At 40.6% G+C, this 15,788-nt stretch overlaps 1 protein-coding gene across 2 annotated transcripts; it reads left to right on the forward strand.

The window, feature by feature from the left end:
* The first annotated feature begins 1,435 nt into the window (after nucleotides 1-1,435).
* On the forward strand, nucleotides 1,436-15,107 carry ca12 (carbonic anhydrase XII). 2 transcript variants are annotated; one of them, XM_062389265.1, is made up of 11 exons: nucleotides 1,436-1,632; nucleotides 1,964-1,984; nucleotides 4,696-4,875; nucleotides 6,119-6,261; nucleotides 8,090-8,185; nucleotides 8,260-8,323; nucleotides 8,597-8,754; nucleotides 8,887-9,013; nucleotides 11,422-11,445; nucleotides 11,824-11,908; nucleotides 13,815-15,107. In XM_062389265.1, the coding sequence occupies exons 1-11, from the start codon at nucleotides 1,473-1,475 to the stop codon at nucleotides 13,870-13,872; spliced, it is 1,116 nt and encodes a 371-aa protein (XP_062245249.1). In that variant the 5' UTR covers nucleotides 1,436-1,472; the 3' UTR covers nucleotides 13,873-15,107. The 2 variants fall into 2 exon arrangements, with proteins under 2 accessions (XP_062245249.1, XP_062245248.1); XM_062389264.1 differs by lacking the exons at nucleotides 11,422-11,445; nucleotides 11,824-11,908; nucleotides 13,815-15,107 and adding an exon at nucleotides 9,675-11,101.
* Nucleotides 15,108-15,788: the final 681 nt, after the last annotated feature.

Genomic DNA, 15,788 nt, shown 5'->3' on the forward strand with positions numbered 1-15,788 from the left:
AAATATTGATGTTGACTTCCTTTACTCACTGTGTAGGACTTGTGTGTGATCATCACTCTAGATTATTTACAGTCTTCAAAGAGGAAGACAGACCGATGGACAGGTTGGTAACAGCTGTATTCCAGATCTCCGCAGGTGTGTTTTAAGATTTATATAAATGTTCACAAGGAAAGATGTATAGTCCATTATTAGTCTATGTGCACTATACGTCTCTGGTTTCCAAAAGGTTTAAAATTTTAACTGAAAATACTTGGGGTGTACACTTCTATTTGGTAATATTTCACTGTCTCATTATTTAATTTCCCGATATAACTTAGCACCTCCATTTTTGCCTATAAATGTTGTACCCAGAATAAAAATGTTACAGTTTTATTTAATTTTATGTTTCGGTATTTAGAGAAATGGAAATGCCTTTCTTGTGTTGGCTATTTATTGAACCATAGCCACAAGTCTAAACCCACTCTGCGTCAACAGCTGTTGATATGAGGACAGAATCAGGATACTTACAGATATGTTAGCCATTACCTATCAAACTAGAAACCATCTTGTACCTCACCCCAACCACCAGCTGACTTCTGAGATGCCTCCTGTGTCTCCCTTATTTATATGGGTATTAGACACCAGACCTGCGTAGCTCATAGACTGTAGCTATAGAACAACGGATGACATGACAGTTACCAAAATTTAAGACAATGCATCTCGATCCCCACCTAGGGACTGGCCACAGCATAGGTCATAAACCATTGTTAAAAGTCAAAGCCCACGTCATTTTCCTGATTGTTGGTTTCTGTCATTTTAGGTAGTTCCTATCACACTGATGTAGAACCTGGATCAAGTCACTGATCCACATGTGAACACGGTTCCAGAGGAGGAATTTGAGCTAAAATGATGATGTAATTGAATTTGAATGTCGGGGCTTATAGACACTTTGATGACAACACACAAATAGTATGGAGGCATGTTATGTTTCCTTCTGTTGTTTTTTTTATGTTTGGAGAATCGGTCACAAGTTACTTCAATGTTATTGGATTTGGATACAACGCTGTTTACCCCGAAACTCATAAAGTGTTTTGTGGACTCAAACACTTCACCCACCCCTCTGTCGGCATAGTGGCGAGTAGATAATAATTTAATTTAAAATTTTGGGTGAACTTTCCCCTTAATAGAAATCCTGCACAAATTGAAGGATCAGTTTCACATGCGCACCAACACCAAAATATTCATCTTTTGGTGGCTCCATGATTTTAGATGGGGTTATTATTATAAGAGCAACTATAAAGAGTATAAGCTACATGTCAGTGTCACAGGCACACGTGCACGCAGCGAGTCGGCGGATCAGAACCCGGGGCAAAATGAGGGACTCTGATCCGGAGCTGTCACTCACTCTCCGGTGAGCAGAGGGTGGCTGTGGAGGCTGGGTTCTTCTTGTTGTGGCTCTGACGTCAGTGCGTGTTACAAACCAAGCCGACAACATGAGTATAAAAGCCGGTTCGGAGACTGGAAACCCTCCTGCTCTGCACCGGGGCGAACACCGAGCTGCCACACGAGGGTGCGCTGAGGGAACCGACATGAAGTCTGTGAGCGTCTCATCCATCGTGTTCCTGCAGCTGACTCTCTGCGCTGTGCTGCACGGTAAGACCTCCGACGGGTGCATGAAGCAGCCTGGTCAAAAAAACTTCATGTGCACTTTGAGACGGTGTAAGGAAAGAATTGGCTTCAGCATTTGCAGGAGGGATGCTGCAGGTGTCTCCATCCACCTGCTCATATGTTCTCTGAGGAATGAGGATTGCATGTTTCTGTGATCAAAACCATAGATGGTTATGTCTTTCATTTTCTTTATGTGTAAAATTACAAAAGCAAATGTTAAAAAATGTTTCACTTCATCCTATTGCATGTGAAAAGTTGCTCCATTATTTTCATAATATTTATCAAAATGCAAAGAGATTTTTTGTTCTTGTTTCAGGAGCCAAATGGACATACAGTGGTAAGTCTCATAATTTTCGTACATTTTTGTTTGGCAGTTTTACACTGGACATTTTTTAATTTGCTACCATCTTCAATCGATAACACACATAAATAAATTAAGTTATTTCAGAGTAAAGTTACTAATTGTTAATGGTCCATATTTCTACAGCACTTTTCTAGTGTTGACCAGTTGTTGCACATTAATTGCATCTATGTGCTGCATTCGCTCGACCATTCATCAGACACAGTCAGGGACAATTTGTGGTGGAGATGGGAATCAAACCCATAACCTTTCTGGTTATTGGACTACTTGATTTCCTGAGCCACAGCTGCCTAACATTTGACTTCCTTGATAGAAATGGCTAAATTTAGGTTGAACAAATTCAAATTAATTTATCTGTTACTGATTCAATTTCTTTTAAAAAAAAAATGTCATTGTTGTACAACAGTAGAAATATAAATATTTTTAATATCCACCTTTGATGCATATGCCTGTCCAGTTCACCTGCACTTGTAGCCTCGTGTCTCAGTCACCCACTGTGCTTTTCTACCCCTAAACAATGCAGCATTAAGTAATTGAGTGTAATTATATTTGATGCAACTCTCTAAGAGAACTGTCGTCTTGCCCCCCCTCCCCACAGTTGTGCGTTTAGCTGACACGGTCGAATGATAGAACAGAAGTGACCGCAGCATCAAACAGAGTGTTTGCCTAACCCTAACCCTAACTATGACAGTCTCTTACATAAACTGTGCTCAGAGCGTGACCTCTTGTCTTAGCTCCCTTTAAATTCAGGCACAGGGAGTTTACACTCATAAGTTGGCAGGTGCAGAAAATTGGTTTAATAATAATTGTTCATCCTATTTTCTGTTTTAAGTGCTAAAGTCATTGCTTAAATTTATTGTCTTCTTTTCTTCATATGCTTATTATGTGCAAACTTCAGGCCACCAGGGATGAATTTTTGAAACTTTCTCTGCAATGTAATTTATGTTCAAATAATTTACAGTTAGAGGAAATTATACCTGTGAAATTCAGTCCTCTGAAAAGCGCCAATCCACTAGATTTTTGTTATTATTGCAGCAGCTGAACTCTACTGAGGGCAAACAGCCCTTTGTAGTCACAAGGTCATTTATCTCCCTGTGGAACTTTAAAGAAATTGAACAAATTCTAAACAAACAATAGAAAATTAGGAATCACCCATAAACATTAATTTAAAGTGATAGTACAGTGGAAAAGCTTTACAGTGTGGCAGAATACCTCAGTGACTCATCTTGTACATAATGAAGGAATATACACCACAATCACATAGTCACAAGCCTTAATGATGACACACAAGCTCAGAGTGGAAAGGTTTGTGATGACTAGCGAGGAAAAGAGTTGATTTAATAATAGTAAAATAAATAAAATAAAAGCCCCTCCAGCCTCCTAAGTGCAGCGTGGTGGATTTCAGCGTCACTTACAGTCAAACCCCGGAGAAGCCGTGTCATAGTCAGTTGTCTTGAGGGCTGGTAGCACTTTCAGTTAGGGGTGGGGGGGGCACGGCTGAGTCAGAGGAATTATCTTCAATTTAAGACTGCATCCTCTGGCAAAGGTCAAATAGTGACTCTTAACATGTGGGTATAAAAAAAAAACTAAGTTGAGGACCGTTGTAGTCTCTACCACTGAGGTTATAAATTCAATATAAATCTCATTTGACACACATCCCATGTAGAAAAGCTCCCACTCTTTCATAATTACCCGCAGTCATGTGGATTCTACCAATTTGCATGGCAAGGGGCCACTGATGGCCATTATTAAAGGGCAGGCTGGGTCTAATTAAAACAATAAATGAAGTAGACACTGAGCAATTATAGCCATAAGTGTCTCTTATCCCCTTATTACAGGGAGCGTTTGCCTGGATTGAACCATGAGTTTTGCCTCAAACAAGTATTCAGGGATTTCACAGTTTTGCTTCATGCCTTTTGCCACGTCTCGTCTGACCCGTCCAGTGGGAACTGACAGCCCGGTTGGGGGTATTGGCTTCATAATGAATCTTTCAAATCTAACCATGGTCTGCTGGCATATGGTGAATCAAGTTTTTTTTATTATTTTAGAATGATTCTGGACAGTTCATTATATGAAGAAGGGATGAGAGCTCCAGGCCATTTACTAGCCTTTCATGGTATTTTCTTTGTGCCAAACTTCAATTTTGATGCGTCCATTCATCGCAAAACTCTTGTTTACACCAAGCAGCGTGTTTGAGAAGTGATTTAGTATCACAGCTCCCATCCCCTCTCCCTCCTCTCTCTGACATTGTTCCGCGGCTCATTGTGCCTCGTTGCCTCCGCAGCACACGCCTCCGAGGGACACTGCATGACCTGATCTGCAAATGTGGCCATTATCGGTGTCTCGTTCTTTACAGAAACCTCTCATTTGGAGAGAAACAGTGTTCTCATTGGCTCTCCCTGTAAACAACAGCCTGGTTCTCACTCTCGCTGCTTCAGAAAGGGCCAAGAACGAAAGCCGCGGGCCTCTCCCATGCTGCCTTGTGCATGGATAATGATACTTCACTTTGATTACAGATTAAATGTTAAGTAGGACGGGACGAGCCTCTGCCCTTTTTTGGATCCATCCCCCATGAAGTCTCACATTGGGTCATGTGCATTTGCTCATTCGTCTTTAGAATTAAGTGCAATAAAAAAGGAGTATATGCAATGTAGCAGTCGGGTTTATTGTTCATGTTGCTGTTGCAGGGCCAGAAGGAGAGCCCCACTGGTCCAACCATTACCCATTTTGTGGTGGAGCTTTCCAGTCTCCAATCGACATCAAGTCAGATTTGCTGAGGTTCGACCCCAGTTTGCGTCCGATCGAGGTTCATAACTACAACCTGTCGCCCAATGAGCAGCTCACTCTTGGAAATAATGGACATTCTGGTGAGTATCCAAAAATACAAAACTATTAACACATACACAAAATATACAAATAATAAGAAAAGAATAAGAAACAAGCCACCCAGTTAATAAAAAGGCATCTTACCCCAACAACTGGAACCAGGCCACCGCTCGCTGCAGAGCATCACTGCAAAAAGGTCCTTGAGCTTCCTTTAGTTTCATTGACGTCATCACTCTTCTCTACACAACCTTTCATTTAATACAATACATAACATGCACTGTGTACTTTAACCTCTTTTCACCACACACAGCGACCTAAGCAAACATTATGTTTTGACTCTGGAGCTCAGTGTCCTTCAAATCAAGCCACTGGTCTACATATTCATTAGAGATGGCCCACACATAAACGTGGAGGAGGCTGTTCGTGCTGTAGAGACCTAATTTCTGGGTCAACACAAGGAAAATGATAGGAGGATTTTCTCTCTACATCTACCACAGCAATTTTCCATAATCACTCTCTCATTATCTTAGCTGTCCTTTCAGCCAGAGAACGATCCCCACGTGTAGTCTGGAAAAAATATGAGCAGGCGTTAGTCATCTGCTCTGCACCGACTGGGTCTGATGCACCTTGACAAAAAGAAACAAGTTCCAGTTTGATATCTATTCATAACACACGTTTAAAATCAATTATTGAATATATAAATCAGATTAAACATTTAAAACATGCCCCCTGTGATTTAGTTTTGAAATGAATAAGATTAATTCTGCTTCGTTTGACACACAGTCAGAGAAACGTCAGGTAAACTACAAATAACAACTGGTTCCATCTGTTTCTTAGATGTATGAGGAATTTCAGTGACAGCCACTGTGTCGATGAACATACATGTACATGTAATGTCTGCCTTGTGTTGGTGATGATTATACGGTTATAATGTCTGTGCAAGTAAATTGTACAGACTGTAAAAAACAGACAAATGCTCATTAGGTTGTGTCTGATGGACCTCAACGCCACAAGCTGAGCCACGTCATCGGCGTGACGTCTTTCCTAAAAAAGCTGACCGTGGTTTTTCTCCCGTAGACGTTCGTCACACACTGACGAACATGTTGAAAGTGTTCCCTGCGTCACTCCAGCAAAGTGCCTTAGAAGTAGACGCACTGCTATTACAAGCAAGTTGACGTTCGCTAGAGACTTACACAGTTTAAAAGGATGCAGCGGATGTTTCTTGAAGTAACCTCCACCCTGCTCCTTTGTGTGTGCTTGTGTTTGTCGTCTTTCGATCCACAGTGCAGATCTCCCTGCCCTCGAAGATGCACATCTCCAGCCTGCCGCATCGTTACACCGCAGCTCAACTGCACTTCCACTGGGGCTCCTCCGGCCGACCTACTGGATCTGAACACATGGTGAACAGTCGACAGTTCCCAGCCGAGGTGAACACATCTACCTCCTTCTCCTCATGTTTGGGAGAGGGTTAATACTTCATTTTTTCCCCCTACGCACATCTTCAAGGTCATATATCAGTCAATCAATCCAACTTTATCTGTATCTTCCATACAGGTTCGTGCAGTTCAAAGTTCTATTGACTGATGAGCCCACAAAATAGGACAAAACATATAAGTTAAGTCAAACCTAAAATTGATTAAAGAGAATAATAGAAGATCATTAATAAAAGGGGATTCATGAGTTTTGCCTTTATTTTGTTCCAGTATACATCTCTTTCATTTTTATTGATAATACTTGCATATATTGTTATACCAGTGACATTTTGAATGCAGAACTTGTAATTTAGTATTTATATACTTTAGTATTTCAACCACTGGTAAAAAAGTGAATGAAAGGTTAGACCTCTACGTTTGAAGTTAGCTCAGACTATTTATTCAAATTGATGTGACAGCATCTAAGGCTCCAGACAAATGATTTAATACCTAATGACTTCTACGGGTGACTGTTGACTGGCAGAGAAATCAGAGCCACTGACTCACAGACAGTGTTTAAGCTGAGGGAACTCTCTGAAGCTCTGACTCTGCAGTTTCCAGCCTCTCCACACTGGCAGACGTTCACTCTATGATCCACCCGTCAGACAATGTCAGAGAATGCTTATTGTGCATCTTCCACTGTAAAGTACAATTATATAAAACACATTCTAGTTAAAGAGACTTTATAATGTGAGTTTTTGACAATAAAATCGAATTTACAGAGAAATGTAAAGCCGGTTTTTCTTTTAAATAAATTGTAGATTCAATTTTCCAATCAAATTAACAAGTTTTTTTCAATTAGTTGCCCACATTAAAAGACAAAGAATTGATTTCAGACTGGCTCACTGTGTATAATATGTCCGTCTGACTTTGGTTTGACGGGTTTAAATGGGTTAAAGTACCAGACTGTTTTACACTTTGGTTTTCAACCACCTCTGGAAAGGAGTGGCTGCTATTTTATGTGTCGGGGCCTGCAAGCAATTTTCACTCAATTTTTTCACTTATAACATTTCTACTTTGATTACAGCAGAAGATTTGACTCTACCAGAAGTTAGGAGTGTTTTTTCTGATATAAACAAAAAAATGAGTTTTCAGTTTTTTGTAATTTGGTATCATTTGAAAGAGCAGCAGCTATGATGGCTTCAACCTGTGTGCTTCTATGCAGCTGAGCCACACGTGAGTCTCTGAGGGGACACGTAGGGAGCGTGGATCGTTTCATGTGTCTCCAGACGACAGAACCGCAGTTCCTTGATGACATGTTGTTGTTGAGGGATGTGAAGGCGGGCAGTTGAACTTTTCCTCAAAATAGTGCAAACGTCTACCTAATCTCCCAAAGACTGTAAACAAAATGTTGTCATATTTGGCCGGAAAGGCCAACGTGCCACAACTTTGTCACCAAAACAACTGACAGTGTGGTGTTTACTTATAAACCACCCACTTAAAAACACCTGCAGGGTTTCTCAAGTGCATTTGTCAAATTGCCTGATGGCTGAGCCGTGCTGCAAAGTGCTTTGAGTTTTCATCAAGACTAGGAAGACTTTTTTTGTTCTCTCTTACATGCTCCGTGAAACTACTGCATCGGGCTCATGCAAAAGTATATGCAACTTATTAAATAATAACAGTAAAAACTATATAAATAGAATTACATTCTTTTGCAACCTCTGAACATATGTCATTTTATCCCATTTTTCTTCAGCAGTATGTTTAGTCTCATCCTTATATGTTGTCCTTTGGTTATGTTTGCTCCACAGGGTCTTGACTTGTTTCTCATATTTCTCAACAGATGCATGTGGTCCACTTCAATTCAGACAAGTACCCCAACATGTCCATGGCTGTGGACAAATCCGACGGCCTGGCGGTGCTGGGTGTCCTGATCGAGGTGAGACTTCACAGACTCAGTGATCTGTGAATGATGTGTTGGGCAGAACCATGTAAACCATGTTTCCTGTACAGGTTGGTGAGTTCAATCCTGCCTTTGACCAGTTCCTGAAGTTCGTCAATGGGATTAAATACAGAGGTGAGTCTACAGTGAGGTTTTCTCTAGCAATGTCTTCTCAGCCACATTCATTATTAAGTATTGGTTATGAGCATGTGTAGACAACAATATAAAACACTGTCATCACCATAATTCAGACATCGTTAATGACACATCATCCACTTACTGTTGAGGTTAATTTAGGGATTTTAATTCATAAGAAGCTTTGGCTCCTCTTCACAACTAATTAATGTATGCATTATGGATTTTACTTTGTCGAGCAATCATAAAATGCTAATATGATTTATTTCACAGACCAGCGAGTGCAGGTACCCGGCTTCAACGTCAGAGCGCTTCTGCCTGCACGCTTGGACGAGTATTATCGCTACGATGGGTCACTGACAACTCCTCCGTGTTACCCTAGCGTGCTGTGGACACTGTTCAGGAACCATGTGACCATATCTCGCAAACAGGTGCTGCATCAGTTCATCTCTTCAGCACATAAGCTACTAGGATTTTTCAGACATCTTAATGTAGGCAGTACTTTATATTAAAACTATACCAAAAATCGCTTTATGTGCTTTTGTTTGGTTGTGTCTTCCCAGTTTCAGGCCCTGGCGACGGCCCTCTTCTCCTCCCATGCCCAGGAGTCAGCCCCCGTGCCACTGAACGGCAACTACAGGAAACCACAGCACGCGGACAGCCGAGTCGTCCTGGTTTCCTTTAAGGAGGGTAAGTATGGCCTTCAAAAACTGGGCTTGCGTTATTGTTACGGCATGAGTGCAAATGTCACAGACACGCTATAGCCACTGTGCTGCTTTAAAAATGGTTATAAGACATGCGGGAAACGTTCTTCTTTTACGAAACACAGGGCTATCATGTGGGCTGCGGCTTGTTCATGTACGATATCAGCTGCTTGTGGTTGAGCCTCCATGTTGATGCCAAACTCAATTATACTTCAAGTTGATTGACTGTGATGAGCTTGTCGCAAAGTAGGTCATCTTTTAAGACACAACCGATTTAGCTGTCCTCTGACATACTCAGAATGTCTGCAGCCCTTCAATTTCTCTTTTAAAGCCTCACTTTCATGTGGTCGGCCCAGTTCACCACACTGTATGGTATTTAGGTCCATACAGTGCAGTGCTAATGTGCATGTCTTCTTCATTCCTAAGCTTCCCTCTCTGAGCTATTCTTTTCTAATGGCACATCTTTTTTGACACAGACGTGTGGAATCCTGTGCTTCATGAGCGGCATCTAGCAGGCTTCTGCTTTTAGATTATCACTACAAGGCTGTGGTGTTGCATGCTGGGCGTCGAGACCCAAGGTCGTTCCAATGAGTATCCCACACACTGGGATGTTTAACATGCTGTGATTGGCTCTGTGTCCGATGCAGGCAGAGGACTGCATGCCACTCTTACAGTCACTTCTCCGCTCACGAGGAAGCGAGTCGTCCAGCAGCTGCTGGTCGGCGATTTAGCGGACCTGGCTGACGAAGGGCTCTACCAGCTCCTACCAAGTTTCTCGGAGAAGCTCCATGCTGGCAGGAAGAAAGACCTCAAGAACCAGCAGAGTCAGAGTCTGGCCAAGTCCAAACAATGGACGCTGAATCCCTCCCTGCGGAAGAAGAGCCAAACCAAACAGTCTGTGGGAAAGTTGGGTCTGGCCGAAGACGCACTCTGCTACGTCTCACTGGAGCAGAGAGTTCTCCATCAGCTCCAAAGGTCCCACTCTGAGAACCAGCTGGTTCACACTCTCAGAGATGAAATCTTCCCTAACCTCAACCTCCACAGCTACCTGGACTGTAGGTCAGATTTAGCCATCCCCACCATCAGGCATATTCTCAAGGGACGGCCAACAGACGAGGCGTTTGAGTTGGACCGCTCTCTGACAAAAGCTTTGATGTATTCGAAGAAACCTCACACAGAAACCAAGGAAACAGTGCCAAAGAGAAACCACGGCAGTCTCTCCCCTGCTACTGTTCCCGGGAAACCACACAGCCAGGGCTATCCACATCCTTGGCTTTTGCCTATGGAGTGGGAAGACTAGAGAGATTCCCGACATAGTTGAGACTTGCATTATGTCACTTTCTGTAGCAGACATCCCTTTCGGGTCCTACAGCGGATGACTAATCTTCCAGCCACGCCCCACATTCCTTTGACCAATGTTTCCCACAAAACGTATTTAATATTTAAATTATTCTTTCCAGTAAGTGCACATAATTACAGATTCTATATGAAAAAGAATGTGGTATACAAGTTAATTTGCTGAATGTAACTGTGGACCGGCTGTCTAAGCAGATTCTACAACATTAAGCCAATATCAATAAGATGATTATTTATCAGGGGAAAATTGCAAAAGTGAGAAATGGTTTCTCTATCACATCCACCTACACATCTGTTTAAAATTACTTTACCAAACGATGCTATAGAATACATTTCTAGAAATCCAAGCACATACTGTGTATGTAACACGTGCTGTGATTTCTACAGGAACAGCACGTGTTGTCCTGGTATCATCCGATATCCATATGCATCACCCAAAAGAACATGTAGTGCACATAATGTCATGGCATGGACCATTTATAATGTTATGCTGTATCCCATGTCAGTCCTATATGACGTTAACTCTGGAGCTAACTAGTGATTATTGCCTTGCACAATATAAAGATGCAGCAAAACCAAAAGAATTTGCTAGAGCTTTAAGCGCTTCACATAACATTCCTGTCTTCTCTGACAATTTGTGCGTCTGTTGTACAATTTGTACGCCCGTTTACGATCAGTGAACATGCAGCTACTGTACAGTACATGTGGAACTATTTGCAATAAAAGCATCATACTTGAATGTGGTCGATTTCTTGCCTCCTGCCTTTTCACCTTTCACTTTGTGTAAGTATATTCAAAATGTTGTTTTTTCTGACTACCAAGTTCTTTTGCAGCATAAAAAAGAACAGGGAGAGCGACTCACTGGGATATTTATCTTTGATACATTTGTCTTCTACATCTACACAGTATGTACGGTTTTGTGTGTGAGACCAGATTCACTTTAACTTTTCACTCTTTTTTTCTCGAATTGTGCAATATCGTTTCTCTTCATTTCTTTTTTTCACCCTCTGTGTTCTCTCTTTTATCTTTGCCACTCAGCTGATCTTTCTTGGATGGACACTGGTACGTTGCTTTTCTCTTCATTTTCTATATTGACACTTTTCTTTTTGTCATGTGTTCATCTTGAACTTCATCGTAGGCAGCATTGACAGATCCTCCACAAATCAAGGCTTTAATATTAACGCTAATCAATTAACAAACTAAATCATTACTAGAATACATGTGCAGTGTATGCTGCATATAGTATCATATAATGCAGCACACGTAATCATTGTAGAATACAACAACATAACAAATGTAATTTACCATTAAATAATGCCTAACAAGTTAACCTTAAATTGTTTAAAATTTACAATAATTACATTTTCATGCACATTTACAGACCAACTGAACACATGTGGAAAAACTGTTTATCTTCTCTGTTGCCTCTGTGCTCTGCAGGTTTACTGGTTCCCATTCTGGTGGGCTCTGCACTGGGACTTGTTCTCATTGTCTCTTTAATATGCTGTATATTAAGGCAAATAAGGTAAACAGAGAGAACAACACAAAACCACAACTCTACTTGTTGAAATCATGTCCTGTACATCTAGTGCTGCTCCTCAACTTTATGATCAGAACTTTTGAATTTGATTTTACTCCCATGACTTAAACCTAGTTCAGGCGATAATAGTTAGTGAGGAAATTCTCTAACCCTAACCCTAACCCTTCTGACTGATTTTAAAAGGGTTAAATATAAATATAATACAAACTGGGCGATTGGCGGAGGATATTTCAAGGGAATGGTTAACCTCAATTAAACGATGCAGCCAGGGTTTACAAAGGGAATGATGGATTTTAAAGCGGCTGTGTACACAATAGTTTGCAGTTTTGGGAATGTAGACTCGCTTGTGCCGCTCTTAGTCACAAGTCAAGAAAATATCACGTGTAGATTAAATAAAGTTTCTATAATTGGGGCTTTCTATGAAATACAAGTGGTACCATGGAGAATAGTTTCTCTGGCTTTGTAATTAGAAGAGATTTTTTGTGTACATAGTTCAAAATAAGTTAAGAATTCATTAGAGAAAAAAGTAAACTTTTGAAGAAAGCGTAACAGTGACAGTGACTCACGCCTGGTAGAAGAGTGATTTCTGTTGAAGAGCCAGACAAGAGGATGCACCTGCTGATCTTTCCAGGTCACTTCTGTGCTCAGGAGGAAACACGTGCAAATGGACCAAAAAAACTAAAATGTCCATAATATGTAAACAGTCCGATAACTGCTCTCTATAACTGCTCTCTGTCTCACTGTAACTGAAGGAAATTAAAACAATTTCAATAACTCAAATGACTCTTTAGGGAAAGAAAGGAGTAAAGAAATCAACAAATTAAAAAGGATAGAATGTATTTTCCCCAAAATACTGTATGTTCATGGTTACCTGCAATTAAGTCTGACAAGAAGATTTAATCTGAGCTACAATGATTTTTGGCCAATAAGGGGTTTTAAAGACCAAATCTCATGAAATGACATATGCTTGTGTTTATGAATAAATACAGCTAAATGTCTCCTGCTTTCAAAGATGTGCATGTAGAAAATGGAATTAAAATGAGAGAAAAGATAATGTAACAGTAGTTAGTCTCACTAAAGAGCTGAAAAGTGTTCGAAGATGTCTCTTCATCATAATCGGAAATAGCTTCCCCTCTTCACTTTTCTATGCTAATGATGTACAATCTGTTTTTGAAGACACACGTCTGTTGTTCGCAGACTTTCTGCATTGATCAGTATTTAATGTTCCTTCTGTCTTCAGATGTTCCGCACAAAATATCAGCAGAAGCAAGTCATACTTCACACATGGCGGAGCTCTTGTGCCAGTGGAGAAGATAGACGAATTGAGATTTGCGGGGGGGAAATATAGACCTAGCTCTTAATTTCCTGCAGCAACGTCATTAACATCTTGCTCACATAATCTTAATTTCAAAACAAACCTCACTTAGACTGTCACCCAGCAGAGCACATATCTTCACCAAAGCCCAATAGTCTCCTTAAATTTAATCATTCTGAACCAAACTTCACACACTTATAGATATTCATCCTCTTGAAGATCCAAGGTTGAAAGGTTGAAAGGTTGAAAGGTTGAAAGGTTGAAAGATTGAAAGATTGAAAGATTGAAAAATGCATTGGTAAATAAAAACTACCTGAATCTGCTCCTTGATACTGATCGGCACTGAAGCTGAATGGGTTCTTCCCTGACCAGTAACAAATCCTTGTTGTGGTAATCTTACCAGTGGTTTTTGTGTAATCAAACAGAAAGAGAGGGGTGAAAATATCAACTCGTTGATGGAGGGGATAAGAGATGCATGATGGCGACGAACTAAACTGGCATCTGATAAACTTCCTTTCTGATAAACCTCGGTTGGTTACATATGTAAAGTCAGTCTCTGGTTCTTTCATTTCTTAGATTTGCTGCTGAGCAGGACAAAGAGAGAGAGAGCGACGAGTTCGGCTCCAGGGTGTAGCTCGTTGTCCGGGAACTCCTTACAAAGAAACTCAGTTGACAGTTGTCCTTTTGCACCACTCACACTGTGGGAAATTGTCCCATGAATCAGTTTGGACGTCTGTGGAGGGATGCAAGGTTTAAGCATCACGATAAAAAGTTTGAACCCAGACCTTAGGCTTTTTGGAAGCACTGTCTTTATTTTTTCTCAAGCCACAGTCTGGACTTCCTTTGCTGTGTTGTGGCAGGAAGAACATCATAGGTCTTCATGCTGGATGGTTAAAAAGTTGTTTCATGCTGTACGACTACTTCCTGAGAGTAAGAGGAACCACTTTCCTCTCTAATACCCCTTTATTTACGCATCATGATGTGGTCAGTTTGTCCGGTAAGGCCGGGAGCTGAACTGGCGAGAAGCTCAGGGCAAGTCGGACCGTGGCACCCGTTCCCTTTCGGCTTTACTGCCGTGGTGGAAAGCACGACCACAATCCCAAACAATAGGGGGACAGGAGTCGACAGTCATCCTTGATGGTAGGGTGGCCTGAGAGGGATGGGCTTTGCCACATTTCCACTAAGCCTGTACTTAGAGCTGCTCCATGGATCGCATAATAAAAGGACTCTCAGCTCGGTACAAACACAGGAACACAAAGCTCCTTCCCTGTGAATGATGCTGAGAGAAGAGAGGCTTTTGTATTTTCAGTCTGCATGTGGGCTGACCCCTGACCCCTGTCCGCCAGTCTGATCACAAGACTAACTCCCCAGCACTGCTTCTCAGTTAGACTAGAGCCTGCACACTTACCCTCTAGATTGCTTGTTCTCACTCTGCTGGACTGGAGTTATGAGATCATGTCACAGGGTTTCCCATGACCATGTTCTATATGTTCCAGAGTTTATGTTTAGTGTATTTGCATGCTTGTAGCATAGAACAGTAGTTCCCAAAGAAGGCTTTGTCACAAGATGCTTTCCACAAATCAAATACTATTTTGAAATGAATAGAAATATTAAAGCATTTGAACCATAATTTTTACTAAAGTTGAAAATAAAATATAACCCTGCAATTAGCCTTTTGATGTTCTTCATTCCCATGTGACCTCTGTGGTGATTATGTCACTCTCTGACATTGAAACATACTCATGCTGCTTGAACTTTCACTGTTGATAGTTATTAACCATTTAAAAAAAAGAAATTGAAAGAAATTATGCGATTTCATGTGTTAAACCTTTTTGTATATGTTCTCTGTGCTGCAGTGTCTGTGTGTTTGTGTAGAAGTGTAAATAACGTATGTCTCGATTAAATTAAATCATGTTTTGGAATAAAATTTTCTTTTTTTTGCATTATTTGGCCTTTTTAGTTGTGAATCATGCTGATAGTGACTAATTCTATTCTAATCTTAAACATATATTGTCACCCCCTCGCGTCCCCCAAAAATTCACCACTATCCGTCTATCTGTCTGTCTGTCTGTCTGTCTGTCTGTCTATATCTCTTTTTTCTTATATAATATCTTATTAAGCAGTAATATTAATATAGGAGTAATATTTATTGGATATATATACTTATTTGTGTTATTATCAATTTAACTCTTCAATTTATTTCACTTATATAAATACATTTTGTGAAGGGTTTGTATTAGTATTCGACGATGCGGTTTCCACACAATATATAAAAAAAGGTAATTCAACCAATATCTGTATGTTTAATCAATTATTTCTGTTTATCTGTTTAACTCTTAACTGTCTGTGCAATATCAAAGATTCATGTGCAATCTGTTCACTGTACATATTCTCACACTACACATATCTTTCCTGTCTTTACACTGTATATATTAGTTTAATCCCATTCATATTTTCTATACTTTTTTTTACACTTGAGTAATGCATGTTGCTTATAACGTACTGCCTCTTCTGAGTCTTGTTGCTCTAATACTGCGAACTTCCCCCTTG

The sequence above is a fragment of the Platichthys flesus genome, chromosome 6 (assembly GCF_949316205.1).
Source record: "Platichthys flesus chromosome 6, fPlaFle2.1, whole genome shotgun sequence".
Lineage (NCBI taxonomy): Eukaryota > Metazoa > Chordata > Actinopteri > Pleuronectiformes > Pleuronectidae > Platichthys > Platichthys flesus.

Excerpts from the sequence above, each read along its gene's own strand:
- ca12 (XM_062389264.1), top strand. The coding sequence starts at position 1,473 with ATGAGTATAAAAGCCGGTTCGGAGACTGGAAACCCTCCTGCTCTGCAC. Across the intron at positions 4,876-6,118 it reads TGGAAATAATGGACATTCTG|TGCAGATCTCCCTGCCCTCG; the intron begins GTGAGTATCCAA and ends TTCGATCCACAG. Across the intron at positions 8,324-8,596 it reads CAATGGGATTAAATACAGAG|ACCAGCGAGTGCAGGTACCC; the intron begins GTGAGTCTACAG and ends TTTATTTCACAG.